Raw genomic sequence first — 18,050 nt, 5'->3', positions numbered from 1 at the left:
TCAATGGCGATACGCATGCGCAATGCATGTGGCGTGCAACAGATTGGACATGCTAAGCTCGCGCTATTGAATTTTCTTTAACTCGTCTTTTTTGCTGTTTGTGTTATTGTCTCGCGAAAATTAACAGAGCATGCGCTGTCTTAATTGTTATAACTTTTTAATGCACTTTTATTTGCAAAAATGCAGTTAGTGTAACAGTGTTTTCAAAGTGTTGTTAGGTTTTTGAAGTAATTGGTTGGTTGGACACAAGCCATGGACTAGTACATGCTACTTAAATTCAGATAAATGCATGTAAGACAAATATACACACGTAGGTACATTCGTGTATATTTGCGCATATGCATGGATGTATGTAAGTATAACTTTAAACTAAATACATTTTAATTAAAGAGTACTTTACTGATTTCTACTTGATTGTTATGCACATGTATTTCTATTTTTGTTGATTATTTTTTATTTGGAAGCGTGCCGTTTAGTAAGTAAATAATTTAGTTTTAATTGCCATATTCTTCGATGCGTTACAAAGTCAAAATTTATACACTTTATTGTAAAGCTACATATGTACATACATGTTGTACATAAATGTATCTGTTAAAAATATAAATATATTTTTTTAAATTCCTTTTAATTAGATGATAGATAGATGACCTTTATTTAGTTTTATTTAGTTATTGAGTTTTATTGACGAATTTAGTGCTTAGTGTAAAATGCGACCCATAAACTTGGAGTTTACCATGCAAACAATATGCGATAAACTCACCTTAAACACCACATTTGTTTGGAGTTTAAGCAACCCTATTTTTAAAGTTTGGCCGCACTGTTGCGCGAATAAAAACAAATTGTAGATTATAAACAAAACCTCAGCAGTGCAAATAAATTAATAAATTATGGAATCTGCTACAAAGAAAAGAAGAAGGCGGAATTTCTGGGACAACACCACAGAAGCTTACTTTGTCGATTTGTGGGCGCAAAAGATAGATGAATTGCGTAGTGACAAGAGAAATACTCAAGTCTACCAAGAGATGTCCGTCGATTTAGCCACACATGGTTTAGAACTGTCTGTGCCAGATATTAAATACAAAATAGCCAACTTGACTACCAAGTACAGGTAAACGCTATATAAGGAAAACAACGAAAGAAGCAGATTTTTTATATTTGTTTCTTACAGAAAATGCCGAGAAGCATTAGAGTCAACCGCTGGTGATGCGCCTGTGTTGTGGCCATTATACGAACAGGTGCATCAAATAATTGGTTCACAAACTTTCAATCACACCGATATGTCTTCTGAGGGGAGCGTGGAGCATAAATGTACAAATATATTATTTAACTGTTTTACATAAACGATATTAAATTACTTATTAAAATATTTCAGTTAATTTAGCGGAAGCGTCTTTTTTGACACCATTGGCGGCGTCCTTATCCACACCTTCCTACGATTCCAATACATTTACCTTGCCTCCGCCATATATTACAGACTTGCCGTCGTCTACACGTGAGCGCGCTCCAAAACGACGAAGTTCAGAAAAATCGAAGATAATCTCCATGTGTGCATGTTTGCAGGCAACAGCCGAAGAGAAAAACAAGCTCATGAAGGAAATGGTCCAAGTAGAAAAGGAGAAATTAGAAGTTTTGAAAGATTTGCGCGATGATAATAAGAAACTCACGCAAGCGATTATAAACTACTTGAGTCGTAAGCAATAATATTTGTATTTAGAAGTGGCTATTTAATAATTTTTGATACAAATATGTCCAAGCCCAGAAATTTACCGTTAAGCGTAAGCTATAAAGTTCTATAGCTAAGCGACAAATTAGTTAACTCTTAGATAGTAATAAGGTGCACCTATACTATAGTTTTTATTTTTTTAAATGTCTTTTTAGTGAATTGTTTTAAAATTTATATATTTTTATACCTTTGATCTCAAATTAATATTTATAAATATACAACAACTATTTGTAATAATTAACAGAATAAAAATATGAAATATTTATTTAATATTTTTAAATTTTAATGTTGGGAGGAAAAAAAATTATTATCAAGTTAGGCTAAACCATAATAAATTGATAACTCAGTGCGTTATGTTTGAAAAAATTCCCCGCTGGAAATCACGATATTATCATAATAAACATTAATCAGCTGTTGCTCGCTGATAGCATAGCTATTAATACGTTTTAGTTTATATATATATTTACAGTTTCACAATTTGGTAATTTTAATCAATAAAGGTGAATAATGAGTCATCATTGAGGACTAAAGCGGGGTATACACATGCAGACCAGGTCGCAAGTCAGTTCACTGTACACTTGTCCAACATGTTGTTCAGACATCATTTTGTTGTAATCGTTGAAACGGATATAGCAACAGAAGAGGAAATTGTAGCGCTACTTGAAATTTCGGCCATACGGTCTGCATACAACACTATACATGTTGCTACCCGTCGCAAAGACGATCAGATAAATTGAAGCATTTCAACTTCGAATTTGGTTTCTATACCCGTCTATACACGATGTGATGGTAGGCAATACTTGACATGTAGCACAGACATGTCCGCAAGTGTATATTCTGCTTAAAATTAGTTTTTATTTCACCAGCTCTTTTATCAGATTTGTTTAGTTCCATTGAGTAAGTTAAACATTTGCTCTATTTTTGGACGGTTAAATATAATAAAAATATTATTATTTTACATATATTCATCAATAAGAACACGCAGTCGTTTGCCATCGCTTAATTCACTTGTGTCACTTTTGGCGTTATTTTCGATTATTAAAATGAAGATATTGCTGTCGCGACCAGAACGCGTAGCTATTGACTATGCGATACAAAATTTCGCTGAGGTAAGTGAGAGTAATAAAATTATTTCAAGATAAATTTTCAAATTAAGCTATTTTGACTTAGCACTTTTTAAGTATAAATATAGACCAGGTTGTTGTTGTTGTATAAGATAAAGATTTTCGATAGAAAATTTTCATGTTTCTTGTTAGGGCAATTTTATATCGCTTTTAAACACCTTAAATTTATTTTTGTTAGTTTGTTTTTGTCTCTTGTCTCTAAAATACACATTTAAAATATAATTTAGTACGTCATCAGTAATTATTTACATAAAAACTTCGAAATGGTTTATTTTTTTTAATTTCCGCAACTCATTCACCAACGGATAGATTTCGATAAATATTTTCAATTTTGCAGATTCAATGATATCGAAATTAGGAATGTATGTATCAAATCGATAAGTGAGTTACGATCGAACATTTTATTTTCGGTACGTTTTCAATAATTTCAACATAAAATTTATCGATCGAAACGGATTCAATGGCCCAATAATTTTGAAGAATGCTGTCGTTTTGAGATTGCTTGAACAAATAAGAACCGCGTTTGTACCGTATCCTTAACTATTATTGATCCTAAAGATTATGTTTAAAACAGAACAAATGTGAAAAAATCGACAACATGTTCACAATATCATTTCATTCACATCGAACAACCTTTCTTTACATTCAAAGGTCATCCAGAGCTCTGAATATCTAGATTATACGCCTGAGTTCTTAGAGAAGTTATAGTCGCTGACGAACTAGATGTAGACTGTGAGTTCGATGTCTTCGAGGCTATTATGCATTGGTATGAACATGATAAGACGGAACGCGAAAAGTGTCTTGCAACGCTAATAAGCTCCACAAGACTCGTACAATTCGATACAGTCTTTATAACGCAGCATATACAAATTTTGCCCGGTTGTGAGCAGATTGCCAGAAATGCATTGAAGTTGATCTCGGAAACGGAAAAATGTGCGACTCCGCCTACTTTAGTGCATACGAAACCGAGAAAGAAGCGGCTGTGTCTCTTGGCTATACAGAACTCTGCAACTCTACCTTCTAAGCAAGTAAAATATCTCCAGAGATACAACCGTGCACTTGATGTGTGGCAGAAATGCTGTGAAGTTGAAAATCTCGATTGCATCTACGATTTGGTGCTTCATCATGAAAGCCTACTATTATTCGGAGCACGTACCGACGGCCTGCAGAAGGACACCACAATCAAAAGTTTCGATTTGAAGACATTTACATGGAATAAAACAGTGAAGTTGGAGCGGCGTCGCGATGAACTGTGTGTGGCGCTCTATGGTGATAGCATTTACACCTTTGGTGGCTATGATGGTTCCCAAGCACTCAACACTGTAGAAATGTAAGTCAACCCATCAACTCTTTTGAAAAATTATTTCTTTAATAAATTTATTTATTTATATGCAATAGTTTCGATATCCACAAGAGCTGTTGGCAGCCCCGTGCAAGTATGAACGTTTGCCGTTATGGTGCCAGCACCATCATTTATGATGAAAAGATTTTCATATTTGGTGGTTGGAGTGCTGGCGGGGAACCACTCAACTCCGTTGAGTATTACGATCCGAAGAAAAATGTTTGCGTCAAATGCACAAATATGTTCGAGGCACGCGGTAGACCTGGTGTAAGTGCAGTAACTACCAAGAAATTTTGAAAGTCCTGACGAAATTTCCATTTTCAGCTCGCTCTTTTGAATTACCGCATTTTTATTATTGGCGGTCATAATAATGATGGAGCGCTTACAAGCGTGGAGCGATATGATCCAGAGGAAGATATTTGGATAACGGTAAAAACGCGTATATATTAATATTAATCAAAATTTAAAATATTTTTCCGTTTTGCCAATAGATTTCCATCGATCATTTAGCGCGGTACGGTATTTCTGCTAAGACAATGGGCGACCATGGAGTTTATGCTATCCGAGAGCGCGATTATCTTCGTCTGCCAGTGACCGTTAAAATGCCGTTATCTGTTTATGGCTCCAACTTTTATGTAGAAGTGCCTAATAATTACATTGATAAATTGCAAACAAAGTTCTTAAGTCGACATAAATTTTCGGCAGCTACAGGTGTGTTCAAAAAATAATGGGAATTTTAAAATTTCCAAATTGTCAAATTATGAAGTCGACACCATTAATGTAAACGAATGAATAAATATTTAATGAAAATTACCGTTATTTTTTGTACACAGCTCATATTTTAATTATATTAATTATAAGTTGTAAAACTATAAGTCATTTAATATTGTATTGAAATTGCATTACAAACAAATACACCGAATTTTTGTATAATACATTTGAGTAATAAACTTTGTAATTTAATTTATTGTGAAATTCATTCGCAGATATATATGTATGTATGTACATAACTACAAATACAGTGGAACACGAACTTTTATAAGTCGAAGTTCTCCATAATTCGAACTCTTTATTTGGCAATAGAATTTAAAATTCATACAAATTACATTCTGTGACTCGGAAGTCTCTCTAACTCGAAGTTTTTTTGGATTATGGTGATTCGAGTTAGAGAAGTGCCACTGTATTTCAAACCCCCTTGGATTGTTGCTGTTTTTAGTAAAACCGATAAAATTGGTTTCCATAACACCAAAAACCAATAAAATTTCTGATTCGAATATCAAACCAATAATATCAGAATTCATGACATCAACCAGAATTTCTTATCGCTTTGAATTCTCTTTCTGACTACTATCAGATTCCACAACAACTATCGATGAGCGATATCGTTATTTTTAAATTACTGTGTTTTTATATTGCTATCGCGATCGCAACAAAAAAAAAAACGAATTTATGATAATTTGTACTCCACATTTTTTTTTTTAATTTTTAACATTTTCATATTTATTAATTTTAACAATAAACAATGGCCGCTGTAAAGCTGCCACTAATATGTGAAATATAAATAATTAAAATTATTTAAAGTTTTAACAAAGTTTTGTCAGCAGAAGCGTAAATTAGCTTTGATACATATATCATTCGTAATTCATGACATCAACCAGAATTTCTTATCGCTTTGAATTCTCTTTCTGACTACTATCAGATTCCACAACAACTATCGATGAGCGATATCGTTATTTTTAAATTACTGTGTTTTTATATTGCTATCGCGATCGCAACAAAAAAAAAAAACGAATTTATGATAATTTGTACTCCACATTTTTTTTTTTAATTTTTAACATTTTCATATTTATTAATTTTAACAATAAACAATGGCCGCTGTAAAGCTGCCACTAATATGTGAAATATAAATAATTAAAATTATTTAAAGTTTTAACAAAGTTTTGTCAGCAGAAGCGTAAATTAGCTTTGATACATATATCATTCGTAATAACATTTAATAATTTCAAAGAAATAAATCGCACAAAAATTTCACATTAAACAAAATATATAAATTGTTTTGGAGTGAAAGGTTTTAGTACGGCAACAATGAAATTGCTGTTTGATATGTCGCTGCCGTCCCCAAAATGTTAAAGAAGCTGGCTTCAAGACGACAAGGAAATATCTTTGTCGTGTCGTGCAGTCGTTTATCTGTTCAAATCATAACTGGTATTTACCAAAATTGATCGCAGTTGATATATGCGATTTTCAATGACAGTGAAAAAATCACCGGTTGTGAAATATCGAAATATCGCTTATCACTAACAACAACCCCGATTATTACTTTTATGCTAAACCATAATAAATTGATAACTCCGTGCATTTGCATGTTTGTAAAAATTCCCCGCTGGAATCACAAAATTATCAAAATAAATATTAGCCAGCTGTTGCTCGCTGATAGCATGACAATTAATACATATGGCAGCGTTTTAGTTTATATATATATTTGCGGCTTCACAATTTGTTCATTTTAACCAAAAAACGTGAATGATGACTAATGCAGAATGGTCATAAAGTAAATAGTAAAATGAGTTTTATTTACATCAGCTCTTTTATCAGATTTTTTGAGTTCCATTCAGTAAGTGAAGTTCTTTCTCTATTGTTAGACCGTTAAATAAAATATTTATTTAATAATTTGGTTAATTTAACAGAAATTTTGGATTTCGCATTTCCAATTGTTATGAAATAAGCATTCATAATATACAGATGTACATACATTTATATGCATATTCACCTATAAATTGAACTTTTGCGCACAGAACAGGCAGTCGTTCGCCATCGCTTAATTCACTTGTGACACTTTTGGCGTTATTTTCGGTTATTACAATGAAGATATTGATGTCGCGACCAGAAAGCGTAGCTATCGACTATGCGATAAAAAATTTCACTGAGGTAAGTGAGGGTAATAAAATTATTTACGACAAATTTTAAAATTAAGCAATTTTGACATGGTACTTTTTAAGTATAAATGTATACAGGGTTGTTGTTTTTGTAGTGGCGGAAATTATTCATTGAATAATTCTAAGGAATGCTGTCGTTTTGAAATTCCTTGACCAAATAAGAACCGGGTTCATTTCGGATACTTATCAACAATCTTTCTTTACATTCAAAGGTCATCCAGAGCTCTGAATATCTAGATTATACGCCGGAGTTCCTTAGAGAAGTTATAGTCGCTGACGAACTAGATGTAGACTGTGAGTTCGATGTCTTCGAGGTTATTATGCATTGGTATGAACATGATAAAACGGAACGCGAAAAGTGGCTTGCAGCGCTAATAAGCTCCACAAGACTCGTACAATTCGATACAGTCTTTATAACACAGCATATACAAATTTTGCCCGGTTGTGAGCAGATTGCCAGAAATGCATTGAAGTGGATTTCCAAACCTATCAAACATAACACTGCGCCTACTTCAGTATATAAGAAACCACGTAAACAGCGGTTGTGTCTCTTGGCCATACAGAACTCTACAACTCTACCTTCTAAGCAAGTAAAATACCTTCAGAGATACAACCGTGCACTTGATGTGTGGCAGAGATGCTGTGAAGTGGAATATCTCGATTGCATCTACGATTTGGTGCTTCATCATGAAAGCCTTCTATTCTTCGGAGCACGTACCCATGGGCTGCAGAAGCATACCACTATCAAACGTCTTGATTTGAAGACACTTACATGGAATAAAACAGTGAAGTTGGAGCGGCGTCGCGACGAACTGTGTGTGGCGCTCTATGGTGATAACATTTACACCTTCGGTGGCTTTGATGGTTCCCAAGCACTCAACACTGTAGAAATGTAAGTCAACCCATCAATTCTTTTGGAAAATTATTTCTTTAATAAATTTATTTATTTATATGCAACAGTTTCGATATCCACAAAAGCTGTTGGCAGCCCCGTGCAAGTATGAACGTTTGCCGTTATGGTGCCAGCACTGATGTTTATGATAAAAAGATTTACATATTTGGTGGTTGGGGCGCTGACGGGAAACCACTCAACTCCGTTGAGTATTACGATCCGAAGAAAAATGTTTGCGTCAAATGCACAAATATGTTCGAGGCACGCGGTAGACCTGGTGTAAGTGCAGTAACTACCAAGAAATTCCGAAAGACTTGACGAATTTTCCATTTTCAGCTGGCTCTCTTGAATCACTACATTTTTATTATTGGCGGTCACAATAATGATGGAGCGCTAACTTCTGTGGAGCAATATGATCCACAGAAAGATAGTTGGATAACGGTAAATACTCGTATATATTAATATAAATTCAAATTTAAAATACATTTCCGGTTTTGCCAACAGATTTCGCTGGAGCATGTAGAGCAATTCGGTATTTCTGCTAAGACAATGAGCGGCCATGAAGTTTATGCTCTCACAGAGCGCTATTATCTTAGCCAGATAGTGACCGTTAAAACGCCGTTATCTGTTTATGGCTCCAACTTGTACGTAGAAGTGCCTAATAATTTCACGAATAAATTGCAAACAAAGTTCTTAAGTCGACATTAATTCTCGGCAGCTGCATACGAGGTGTGTTCAAAAAATAACGGGAATTTAAAAATTTCCATTTTCTCAAATATGAAGTCGACAACATTGATGTAAACGAATTAATATTTTTTTAACGAAAATTCCCGTTATTTTTTTAACTATTATATTACTTATATTAATTATAAATGTTTATATTATTGTAGTTGTAAAAAAACAAATAATTTAATATTGTACGTTATTAATTTCAAATAAAAGACTGAACTAATATATTAAAAACAAATCGCAGGCAGCACTCGATTTACAACGAATTTTTTGGATAATAAATTTGAGTAATAAATTTTATAATTTCATTTATTGTGAAATTCATGTGTGGATGTGTGTATGACTTCAAATATTCACTTATGTGTATAAAATAGTTTAGCTCAGTACATTCTTTAGTCGCTTGCCGTCGTCTCATTCGTAAACACAATCCTGGTGATGACTTGTGTGTAAAAAGTTTACTCACCAAATATGACATCATCGATTGAGCTGTCAACACAGCAATCAATTAGCTTTGCTATAAAAAACTTTGCACAGGTAAGCATAATCATAAGAGAAGAGAGAAGTGAGAGAAAAAGAGCGTGGATTCTTTAAAGGTTTCTCTAAAGTGTACTTCGTTATTTGGTTAGATATATTGTGTTAGATAAGATCGTCTAATCGATTTTTTTATCAATTTATCAACTCTTTAGCAATCGATTTGTAAAACTATTTTTTTTAGAAATATTATTATGTAGTTATTTTATAGAAAGTGGAAACCTATTTTAAACCTTTCTGTTAAGAAGCTTTTAATTTTGAGGCTATAGAGTCACCTTTTATGTTAAAAAATGTCTTCTATATCGTCATATTCATGAAAAAAAAATCGAAGACCAAAGGTCAAATATAAAAAAATTAAATTGAAAGATATATGATAAGTCTAAAGTCTAGTCAACCCTCTATATTTATAGAAGCATTTCAGTAACAATACATATACATATTTACTAAGCGCATAATTGTATCTCTTTTAACAGTTAATCCAAAGCCCGGAATTTCTTCACTACACACCGGAAATACTACAGCAAATTTTAACTTCCGATGAACTTAATATCGATTGTGAAGTGGATGTCTTCGAAGCGCTTATGCGCTGGTACCAATATGATAAAGAAAATCGAAAAAAGCAACTTTCTATGCTAATACCCGCGCTCAGACTCGGTCAGTTTGACGACGCATTCATAACGAAATACATAAAACCGTTGCTTAATGATGAACCGAACAATACAGATAACCGATTAATAACCGATTGTTTAACAGCGCGAAATGAGCGGCAATGCAAGCTGATGGTTTTGAACGATGTGAAGGTGAGTAAAATATAATTTATTTGACTACTTTATTATACTAAATGCCCAATGCTCCAATAGGAGTTAAAGAGAATTATATATCAACCAACTATAACATCCAACTAATATTACAGAAGTTAAAATATATCCTCCGTTACAATATGTCCGACAAGAAATGGCAGAAATGTTTCGATTTTAAATTTATCGATTACAGTTATGCTTTGTTCCAACACAATAACTGTTTGCTATTCGTTGGCGGACGTTCGCGTCGTTTCCAACGGAATAATACCGTTAAACGCTTGGATTTGCAAACGCTGGAGTGGCAGGAAATGGCGCAAATGTCACAGCGACGTGATGACTTGTGCGCGGTTTTGTTGAGGGAACAGATTTACGCTTTTGGCGGACACGATGGCGGTGATCCCTTTAATACAGCGGAAATGTAAGTGCATAACCGCAAAAAGTCAATTAATATTTTTTGCAATATTTCGACACAGGTACGATGTGCAGTCAAACCAATGGCAATTACTGCCTTCAATGACCAAACACAGATATGGCGCAGGCGCTATAGTCTATCAAGACAAAATTTATATATTCGGTGGTTTGAGCATAGATTGTGAGCCACTAAATTCCGTTGAATGCTATGATCCAATATTAAATACTTGGTCGAGTTGTTGTAATATGCATGGAGCGCGTGGTTGGCCGGGTGTAAGTTGCAATAAAATTTAATATTTGATGTTGTACAAATTTGAGGTTATGTCTTGTAGGTTGCTATATTGGATGGTTTAATATATGTGATTGGTGGTTACAATGAAGGCATGCTGAATACGGTGGAGTGTTACGATCCACAGTTAAATACTTGGCGGAAGGTTTGAAATTAATTTTTTTAGTTTAAAAATTTTTTGATTATTTTCTTAAAAATTTCCAGATTTCACCGTTAAATGTTGCACGTTTTGGTATAAGTGCCATTGTAGTTGACAAGCGTATATGCGCCGTTGGTGGACATGATGTTTACACTGTCGAGGAGTATGATAGCGTTAATGATAAGTGGATTGAAAGAGCACCGTTACCTGCATATGGTATCTACAGCTGTGTGGAAGTGCCAAATTATATAGTAAATAAGCTGCAATCACAGTATTCTGTCAAAATTAATAAAAATATAAATAGAAAATTTAGAAAATAAGAATTGATTAATAAATGTTATAATATATTCAAATATAATTAAATTTTTAATTAAAATAAATTAACAGTAAATTTTACATACCACTGTTAATCAACAGTATGCTGAATTCGCTACTTTTCAATGCTCTACAAACAGCTACAAAGTCCAAACTCCTTCGCACAAAATTAAAGTTTCAAAATTTTCATTACACTTCACATTATGGCAACCTTGCGCATCAAACATGTTCGCGCCGAGTGCTTACAAGCAAGCATAATGTTTCTAAGATGTCAGCACTGCGCCCAATCCGCCCGGCAGCGGGTTTCTTTCGAGCCGGCGACGAAACAACAATTCATTCGAGCTAGCAACGCGTTGTGAGCGATAGTTGTGGAAAAAATTGTGTGAGATCTAATAATTGCAGACGGTTTCTAGCAAACTTGTGTTAAAGAAAAAAAATAACCATGTAATATATTTGAAATTGAAAATGAGCCAAAATCAGTTTTCAGCAAAATAAATAATACTAATTTCGTTTGCGTTGGATTTTTCCAAGCTAATAAACACACATTTCGGTTTACTTCACAAGCAAGAAAATTTTGACAAGTGCGCCGAATATCCTTTGTGTGCTGAGAAATAAAAAAATGAGAAGCAATCAGAAGGGTGTGTGTGGTTGTTTGTGCACATGTCTGTATGTATGCGCTTATAGGTGCAGATGTATGCAATGATGCTGCTGCTGCTGCTGCTGCCTTTTACCGGTGTTTTGTCGTTAATAGGAGCAGCGAAACCGCCCTTTTTGCTTTTGTCGCGGTCACACACAAACAAACAAATTGTCATAAAGGATATTTGGACTGCAATTTATTTTTGATTATTACACAAAATAATCTATTCTAAATTTTTCATCAGACGTGTGTTTTGATAAATTTATTTGATTAACTGAAATTGGCTCTTTTTGTTTTAAACTTTTTTTTTTTCAAAAATAAAATTGGGTGCATAGTTTTTTTACTATTTTGTCACTCGTCCGATTTTTTAAATAATTTTGTGTGGAAATTCTACGCATTTGCGCACACACATAATAGTTGAAGGATAAAAAACGTGAAAACGGTGCAAGAAGAAAGCAATAATTTATAATTCTCGTGTTTTGTCTAATTTCTTCTAGTGCAAATTAATTACTGCAGTGTTCATATAAAAAATAAATTAAAATAAAATAAAGCTATACACAAAAGTGTAGCTAAAGATAACTAAAATACTTACAATAATTGAATAAAGACGTGGTTGTGCAATATTTTTGAGCGTTAAAGCTACCACCGGCGTTCAAAAAGTTTACGCGATAGTACTCAAAAGCAATCAAGGCGATAGAAACAAAGAAATATTTGCTGTCAAATTGAAGCTGAAAAGTGTAAGTTTTATATATTTTTTTATTAAAATATTTAATCTTATTCTTATAAAAAAAACCCATTAAATAGCGACTGCAGTACTTATTAAAGACAAACGCAGTCAGTGCGCGCTAGTCTTTGTCTGGTAACTGAAAATATTAACATACAATCTAATTTATTGTTCCCAGACTTGCGATTTAATATGTTTGTACCAACTTTTGTTTATAAAATTAATTACTAAGGTCTCCCCATCACAATATACAGCTTTTCTTTGATTTCAATGTCTGTTTTCCGTTGTTGTAGTTTTCTGTTTTTGGCTACTTTTATGTACACATATGTATGTATGTATGTGTGTGTACGCACTTATTTGTGTGCTTGCATTTTCGACCGGCTTCCTCACCTTGGCATTGGTGGTGGATTAGCTGCTTGCTAAGCAAGTTGTTTATAACTACATGGCGTTGCCACCTTTATCGCATGGAGTGCTCTATTAAAGAAAAGCTTATTGCTTGGTCTACTTAAAGCGAAATAATTTAAAACAATTGGGAAAATCGTGCGTGTATGGTTTTCTGCGCAGCTTTTTATTAAAAGCTATTTAATGTCTAATTACTTGACAGTTGACGTCTCTAAGATACTTTGCCCCAAATAAAGTGCTGCTTGAGGGTATTTACGGCTATGTGCTATATGTGTGGTATATACGAGTATGTCTGTATGTGGGGAATGTGACAACTTGATTTGCCATTTTTTTATTGTTTTTTATCTCTGTGTCCCTGTGTGTGTATATAAAACGTCACAATCAGTTGTCCGACAGCATTCTGTTTACCTGTAATTTTTACTTGCAACTTATTGTTGTTTGTATATTTTTCCTTTTGAATTGTGTTTGCGCTGATTTCTTGTTTTCTAGCAGTATGTTTTTCAATATTGTGTTTTTACTGCGTGTTGATTTTCTTTTAATTAGTTTTGCACAGTTGCTTGTTGTTAGCATGGACGCTCCAATTGCAGTGGCAATGACAATTACTACAAACAACGCTAATTGCTGTCGCATCGGCCGAAAGCCACACATATATATTCATGAATGCATAATTGTATGCACATATTTACGATATATAAAAAAATTATATATAAAAATGCACATATTTTATAATAACTTGTGTTTGAAATGCTCATATTTTCCATATAAAATTAGACGTCAGTTAAATTTGACATTTCAACTATTCCTTTTGCATTAGTTCTGTATGACGATATGCAAAAATCTCTTCACATTCATTACTCCTTAAATTTATAAAGAAGATTAGTTGTGGTTTTTCTTATATTTATTAAACTACTTTCAGTTATTTTGTGAAAAACGTGTTGTAGTATAATTCATTTGTTTTAAATCTATAAACTTAATTTTCCAATCAGATTAAGCTAGTTGTTAAGGGCATATTATCCGCTGCTGTATTTCTTAAGGCAAATAAAAATAAAAAATAATTTTTTTTTTGCTAAGAAGTGCTCGTAAATATGTAATTATTTCAGTTGGATTAATGATCAACTGTTTTGCTATGAAACTGTAAAAATAGTGATAAAAACACAGCTAAAAGCTTATTAAAAATAAATTGAAATGTGCTAATGTTTATTGCTTTCTTAGCAAGTTTTGCTTTATAGATTACTAGCTCAAAGTTGGAATAAAATTTAAATGAGCATATTTATTCATTTATTTCCAAAAAAATTCAAATTTTCTTTAAAATAAATTCACTTTATTTTATTATGCAGTAAAAATTTCAAATATTTCAAATATTCCACTTTAAATCCGTACTACTCCACCACCACTCAGTTATATACGCGCCAGTGTATTGACATTTTACTTCACCGGCTTTTTTGACTCATCATCGTCATCCCTTCCGCCGCGTACGTCCTCCTTCGCAATTGTCTGCTTTCATGTATGTATCTGTTGAAGTAGTTCCTTTGTATTGAATGTATTCCGTATTCCGTAAATTGCTGGTGCCTTTGCACAACGTTCAATTACCAACAGGATCTTTTGTGTGAATTTAGGGCGTGTGCTTTATGGCTTCCCGAAGTTTGTTTGTCGACAAGTTGGTACCACATGTACCGGAGAGTGGCTACAGCATACATTCAGTACAGCCAATGTTTCGGTTCATTTCCTACACTTGAGAGCGCCGAGGGAGGATGTGCTGAAAGTAGGATAAAAATAAATTCGTAAAGGTACATTGCTTGCTGTCGCAGATGAAATGAAGTACATTGCATAAATGTTTGTATATATGGTCCCCGGTGCATAATTGAAGAGAGAGAAGATTTTGCGAAACGTGGATACTTTCCAAGACCGCTTTTGTTTGTTGGATATAAAGAAAAGTGCAAATGAAAAAGAAAAATAAAAACAAAACAGTCGCACACAATAGTTTGTATGCCAATAGATTGTTAGAAAAGTGATTTGATGAATGTGTTTGTGTTCCAATCAGGAAAAATTAACAGAAAATAAATCGCATGAAAATGTAACGATTGCACACATTTGTGTTTCGAACTGCCACATTTACTTTACTACTATTATAACAACACCCACGAAAGTGCATTAAAATAAAATACAGAATTTTCATTGAGATAAAGCAATTGACATTACGCACAAGTATTTTTGGCAAGTGATAAAATTCCACCCCTAATCAAATATGGGGGAAAATAACAAAGCGGAGATAAGCAAAAATCGACCCTTGTTTACCGGCATATGGTCGAATTTCGCGCAAACACAGACATATGCGCTCAGTTAAATATATTTGACTATAGAGTGAGTGTACCGAAAGGAATTTTATCACAAGAAACTGTCAGGGTTTTTATAACTATTTTTTTTATTATTTTCTAAAGTTGTTCTCTTTCATTTGGACACCAAACTTTAATTTTTTCATTTATTTTATTTATTTTTTTTTGTTTTATTTTTTTTTTATTTATTGTATTTAATTCGATATAATTTTATTGGATTATTACAAATATTCTTCATAGCTTTCAATGAAGACCCAACGCTAAAAATATAAAAAAAATTACGTTGACTAATATTGTACTAAAATTTGATAATTTGAAATATTGAACTCTTAATATAAATTGACTGTAAACAATATTATTCGATCTCCCTGATAATCATTTTAAATTTAATGAACTTTTTCCTACTGGGAGACCTTATATGCTCTCATAGTTACATAAATCAGTTTGCAAATCCTGCACCCATATGTTTGTGTTTTTCTTTTGGCAATAATTTGTCTGAATGAAATCCCTAACAATATATTTGCGAATGGAAAAACATTTTCTAAGCGGAAAAATATTTATTTTTGTTGTGGGAAATTTACATTTGCCGATAAGGACTTTCCCCACACATACGGCACGCCAGCTGTTTTCTACACTCCCATAACCTTTTCAAACTCACATAATACTTACCAATTCTTGGCACGTTACCTTTAGGCTGCAAGTAAGTTAATTTATTGATGGCAAATGCATTGTGATCGCTGCTTCACGCTTTTCACAAGCACATAAATTCCAATAAAATTTAGTACTTCGAAGTGTTACTTGCGTCGTTTCAATTTTACGACTCTAATTGCTCACTACCGAATAATATCAAGAGTCATCACGCCGACGCGTCATCATGCCAACGCCGCGGTAGACTGACTTGACGACTACCTTCTTTTACTTGATTTCATTTTATTTTATTTCATTCAATATTATTTGCTTCCGTTTTATTTTGCCGGAAGTGCTGCGCTGTGGGCGCCCGTCAGGTAAACGCTAGTCATCGCCGCCAAGTCATTCTCAGGCAAGTCAGTCGTGTGTGCTTCGATATTTATGCGTTTTCAGCGAGTTTTAAGTATTCTTATTTTATATACACGCACACGCATTTAAAAATATTCTTGCAGTAGAGATCATTGGTTCCAATCAGCGAGTGCAGTGCAGCGCGCGTTGTGAGTTCAATGCACTGCTTAAGAGGGTCCTTAACTGTTGCTTATTGCTTTAAATTAATTTGATTTAATTTGTATTCTAGTTCTTAATTCAGTTTAAGCACAAGAAAATCTTTGATTTGGAATATTGGTATTTTTTTGTTATGAAATTGTGCGTGAAATCTGGCTCCATTAACTGAAGTAAGAAAATGTCAATTAGCAGTGCACGCGTTGCCAACGACATTTTATTTTTTTTATATTAAGAGTTGTCAGAAATGTTTATTTGTATTTAAAAATTATGAAATTTATTGTTTAAAATTTAATATAAAATAATTCAGAAAATATTCAACTCTTAAATCAAAAATCACGCATGCATTTCCATCACGTTTTATTGTTTCCCCAATCACATTCATCATCACATCTTAGCCAATTGATGGCAAAGGATTAGCCAACATGCAGATTTGTCAACATTCAACGACTGCACGCATATTAATCTTCAATCAACACACATACACTGGAGTGTATCAGTAAATATTAACACTTGTGTATGTAGGAAAATGTGTGATTGCCCTTGAAATTGCTATGTTACAACACCAGCGCTCCAGAGCACCAACGCTGTGGCGTCTTCGTCTGCCGACAAATGCATGTCATCAACATTTGCCACCCTTTGTTTGACCTCCAACTTCGTGTTTTCCCCACTCAATACGCCGCATGTGTTTTTTTCTCATTTTTCTAGACGCTCCGTGTATATCAATTTCGCTGCTTGCCATCCAGTTCTGACTGTCGTCCAGCAATGGGAGGCAGACTCCATGTGCTGCTTCTGATTTGACTTGTACTTTTATGTATGTACATATATGAATGTATCAATGTGCATGTGTATGTGTTGCAGATATGTATCCAACATCTTGTATTTTGTTTCTTACAACAACAGTAATGAGTGTGCGCCAGCATTTATTTGCAGCTTCATTTGTTCCTTGCGACGCTGTTTATTGGTTTTTCGGTTTGCTGCTTTGTGTTTCGTTTCGCGTTTCGCGGAGTTTCGTTGCATTGCGTCTGAAATGTTGACTTCGAATTCGATTCTGTTGTGCATGCTGGGCGCCCAGTATGTTGTCCTTTTACCAAACGCCATGCGGTTGACTGTGAATGGTGTGCCGTTGCACGTCTCGGCTTTCTGCCCCCGTATCGTGTACCCTTGTGCGTGTGTTTCGTTGCGTTTTAATGCGCCTGCGTCTGAAGGGCCCGTGACAGCCGGTTGTCAACGTCTGCTCACTGGTTGCCAGGTTACCGGCTGCTGCTACATACACATGTGTATGTTGTTTTCGTCCAACAATTTGCCATTCAGCTCAATTGCAACGACAAAGCATAACATAGCACGGCACAGTAGTTGCATTTACTGCTTCGCCATTTTCTGCGCGTTTTTCCACTTTAATTTGCAGTGTACATATGTATGTATTAGCGTAAAATATTATATATATTTTTTGCTTTTGTCATTTACATTTAGTTTTCGTCCCCCACAATTGTAACGTGTGTCTCGCATGTGTCACTCATTTGGCTAAGCCGGTC

The 18,050-nt window shown here is 34.0% G+C and overlaps 4 protein-coding genes and 1 long non-coding RNA gene across 10 annotated transcripts in view; 4 read left to right on the top strand and 1 right to left on the bottom strand.

Annotated features, from left to right (window-relative positions):
- Positions 1 to 486: 486 nt before the first annotated feature.
- Positions 487 to 1,952, top strand: LOC105211822 (uncharacterized). Its single transcript, XM_011183471.3, has 3 exons — positions 487 to 1,108; positions 1,169 to 1,308; positions 1,373 to 1,952. Exons 1-3 carry the CDS (start codon positions 888 to 890, stop codon positions 1,699 to 1,701), a joined length of 690 nt encoding a protein of 229 aa, XP_011181773.1. The 5' UTR covers positions 487 to 887; the 3' UTR covers positions 1,702 to 1,952.
- A 107-nt stretch (positions 1,953 to 2,059) lies between these two features.
- Positions 2,060 to 8,966, top strand: Klhl1_1 (kelch-like protein 5). Of its 5 annotated transcripts, none has more exons than XM_011183470.3 (6): positions 6,511 to 6,803; positions 6,985 to 7,117; positions 7,338 to 8,017; positions 8,086 to 8,296; positions 8,354 to 8,458; positions 8,522 to 8,963. In XM_011183470.3, the coding sequence occupies exons 2-6, from the start codon at positions 7,052 to 7,054 to the stop codon at positions 8,723 to 8,725; spliced, it is 1,266 nt and encodes a 421-aa protein (XP_011181772.1). In that variant the 5' UTR covers positions 6,511 to 6,803; positions 6,985 to 7,051; the 3' UTR covers positions 8,726 to 8,963. The 5 variants fall into 5 exon arrangements, with proteins under 5 accessions (XP_011181769.1, XP_028895765.1, XP_011181772.1 ...); XM_011183469.3 differs by having other exon boundaries at positions 6,877 to 7,117; XM_054230705.1 differs by having other exon boundaries at positions 6,512 to 6,803; positions 6,877 to 7,117; positions 7,221 to 8,017; positions 8,522 to 8,964.
- Positions 8,967 to 9,122: 156 nt separating this feature from the next.
- LOC105211855 (kelch-like protein 20) lies at positions 9,123 to 11,251 on the top strand. Its single transcript, XM_029039930.2, has 6 exons — positions 9,123 to 9,280; positions 9,751 to 10,077; positions 10,191 to 10,495; positions 10,551 to 10,761; positions 10,821 to 10,922; positions 10,982 to 11,251. Exons 1-6 carry the CDS (start codon positions 9,215 to 9,217, stop codon positions 11,234 to 11,236), a joined length of 1,266 nt encoding a protein of 421 aa, XP_028895763.1. The 5' UTR covers positions 9,123 to 9,214; the 3' UTR covers positions 11,237 to 11,251.
- Positions 10,755 to 11,458, bottom strand: LOC114803948 (uncharacterized). Its single transcript, XR_003752267.2, has 3 exons — positions 11,318 to 11,458; positions 11,124 to 11,192; positions 10,755 to 11,069 (listed from the first exon to the last, which is right to left on the bottom strand). It is a non-coding gene; the product is annotated as an uncharacterized LOC114803948 (long non-coding RNA).
- A 79-nt stretch (positions 11,459 to 11,537) lies between these two features.
- The window catches only part of LOC105211815 (protein singed), a 45,794-nt gene continuing 39,281 nt past the window's right edge, over positions 11,538 to 18,050 (top strand). The window contains exons 1-2 of one of the 2 annotated variants that reach the window (XM_011183460.3): positions 11,538 to 11,675; positions 12,366 to 12,605. The gene's annotated coding sequence lies outside the window, so the exon portion shown is untranslated. The remainder of the gene's footprint in view (positions 11,676 to 12,365; positions 12,606 to 18,050) is intronic. The other variant, XM_054230703.1, reaches the window with a different exon arrangement.

The sequence above is a fragment of the Zeugodacus cucurbitae genome, chromosome 5 (assembly GCF_028554725.1).
Source record: "Zeugodacus cucurbitae isolate PBARC_wt_2022May chromosome 5, idZeuCucr1.2, whole genome shotgun sequence".
NCBI lineage: Eukaryota > Metazoa > Arthropoda > Insecta > Diptera > Tephritidae > Zeugodacus > Zeugodacus cucurbitae.
The sequence above is the reverse complement of the archived record's forward strand: the minus strand, read 5'-3'. Positions and strand labels throughout refer to the sequence as shown.

Excerpts from the sequence above, each read along its gene's own strand:
- Klhl1_1 (XM_029039932.2), top strand. The coding sequence starts at position 2,767 with ATGAAGATATTGCTGTCGCGACCAGAACGCGTAGCTATTGACTATGCG. Across the intron at positions 2,833-7,337 it reads CGATACAAAATTTCGCTGAG|GTCATCCAGAGCTCTGAATA; the intron begins GTAAGTGAGAGT and ends TTACATTCAAAG. Across the intron at positions 8,297-8,353 it reads AGGCACGCGGTAGACCTGGT|CTGGCTCTCTTGAATCACTA; the intron begins GTAAGTGCAGTA and ends TTCCATTTTCAG.
- LOC105211855 (XM_029039930.2), top strand. The coding sequence starts at position 9,215 with ATGACATCATCGATTGAGCTGTCAACACAGCAATCAATTAGCTTTGCT. Across the intron at positions 9,281-9,750 it reads CTATAAAAAACTTTGCACAG|TTAATCCAAAGCCCGGAATT; the intron begins GTAAGCATAATC and ends CTCTTTTAACAG. Across the intron at positions 10,923-10,981 it reads AGTTAAATACTTGGCGGAAG|ATTTCACCGTTAAATGTTGC; the intron begins GTTTGAAATTAA and ends AAAAATTTCCAG.
- LOC105211822 (XM_011183471.3), top strand. The coding sequence starts at position 888 with ATGGAATCTGCTACAAAGAAAAGAAGAAGGCGGAATTTCTGGGACAAC. Across the intron at positions 1,109-1,168 it reads AACTTGACTACCAAGTACAG|AAAATGCCGAGAAGCATTAG; the intron begins GTAAACGCTATA and ends TGTTTCTTACAG. Across the intron at positions 1,309-1,372 it reads GGGGAGCGTGGAGCATAAAT|TTAATTTAGCGGAAGCGTCT; the intron begins GTACAAATATAT and ends AAAATATTTCAG.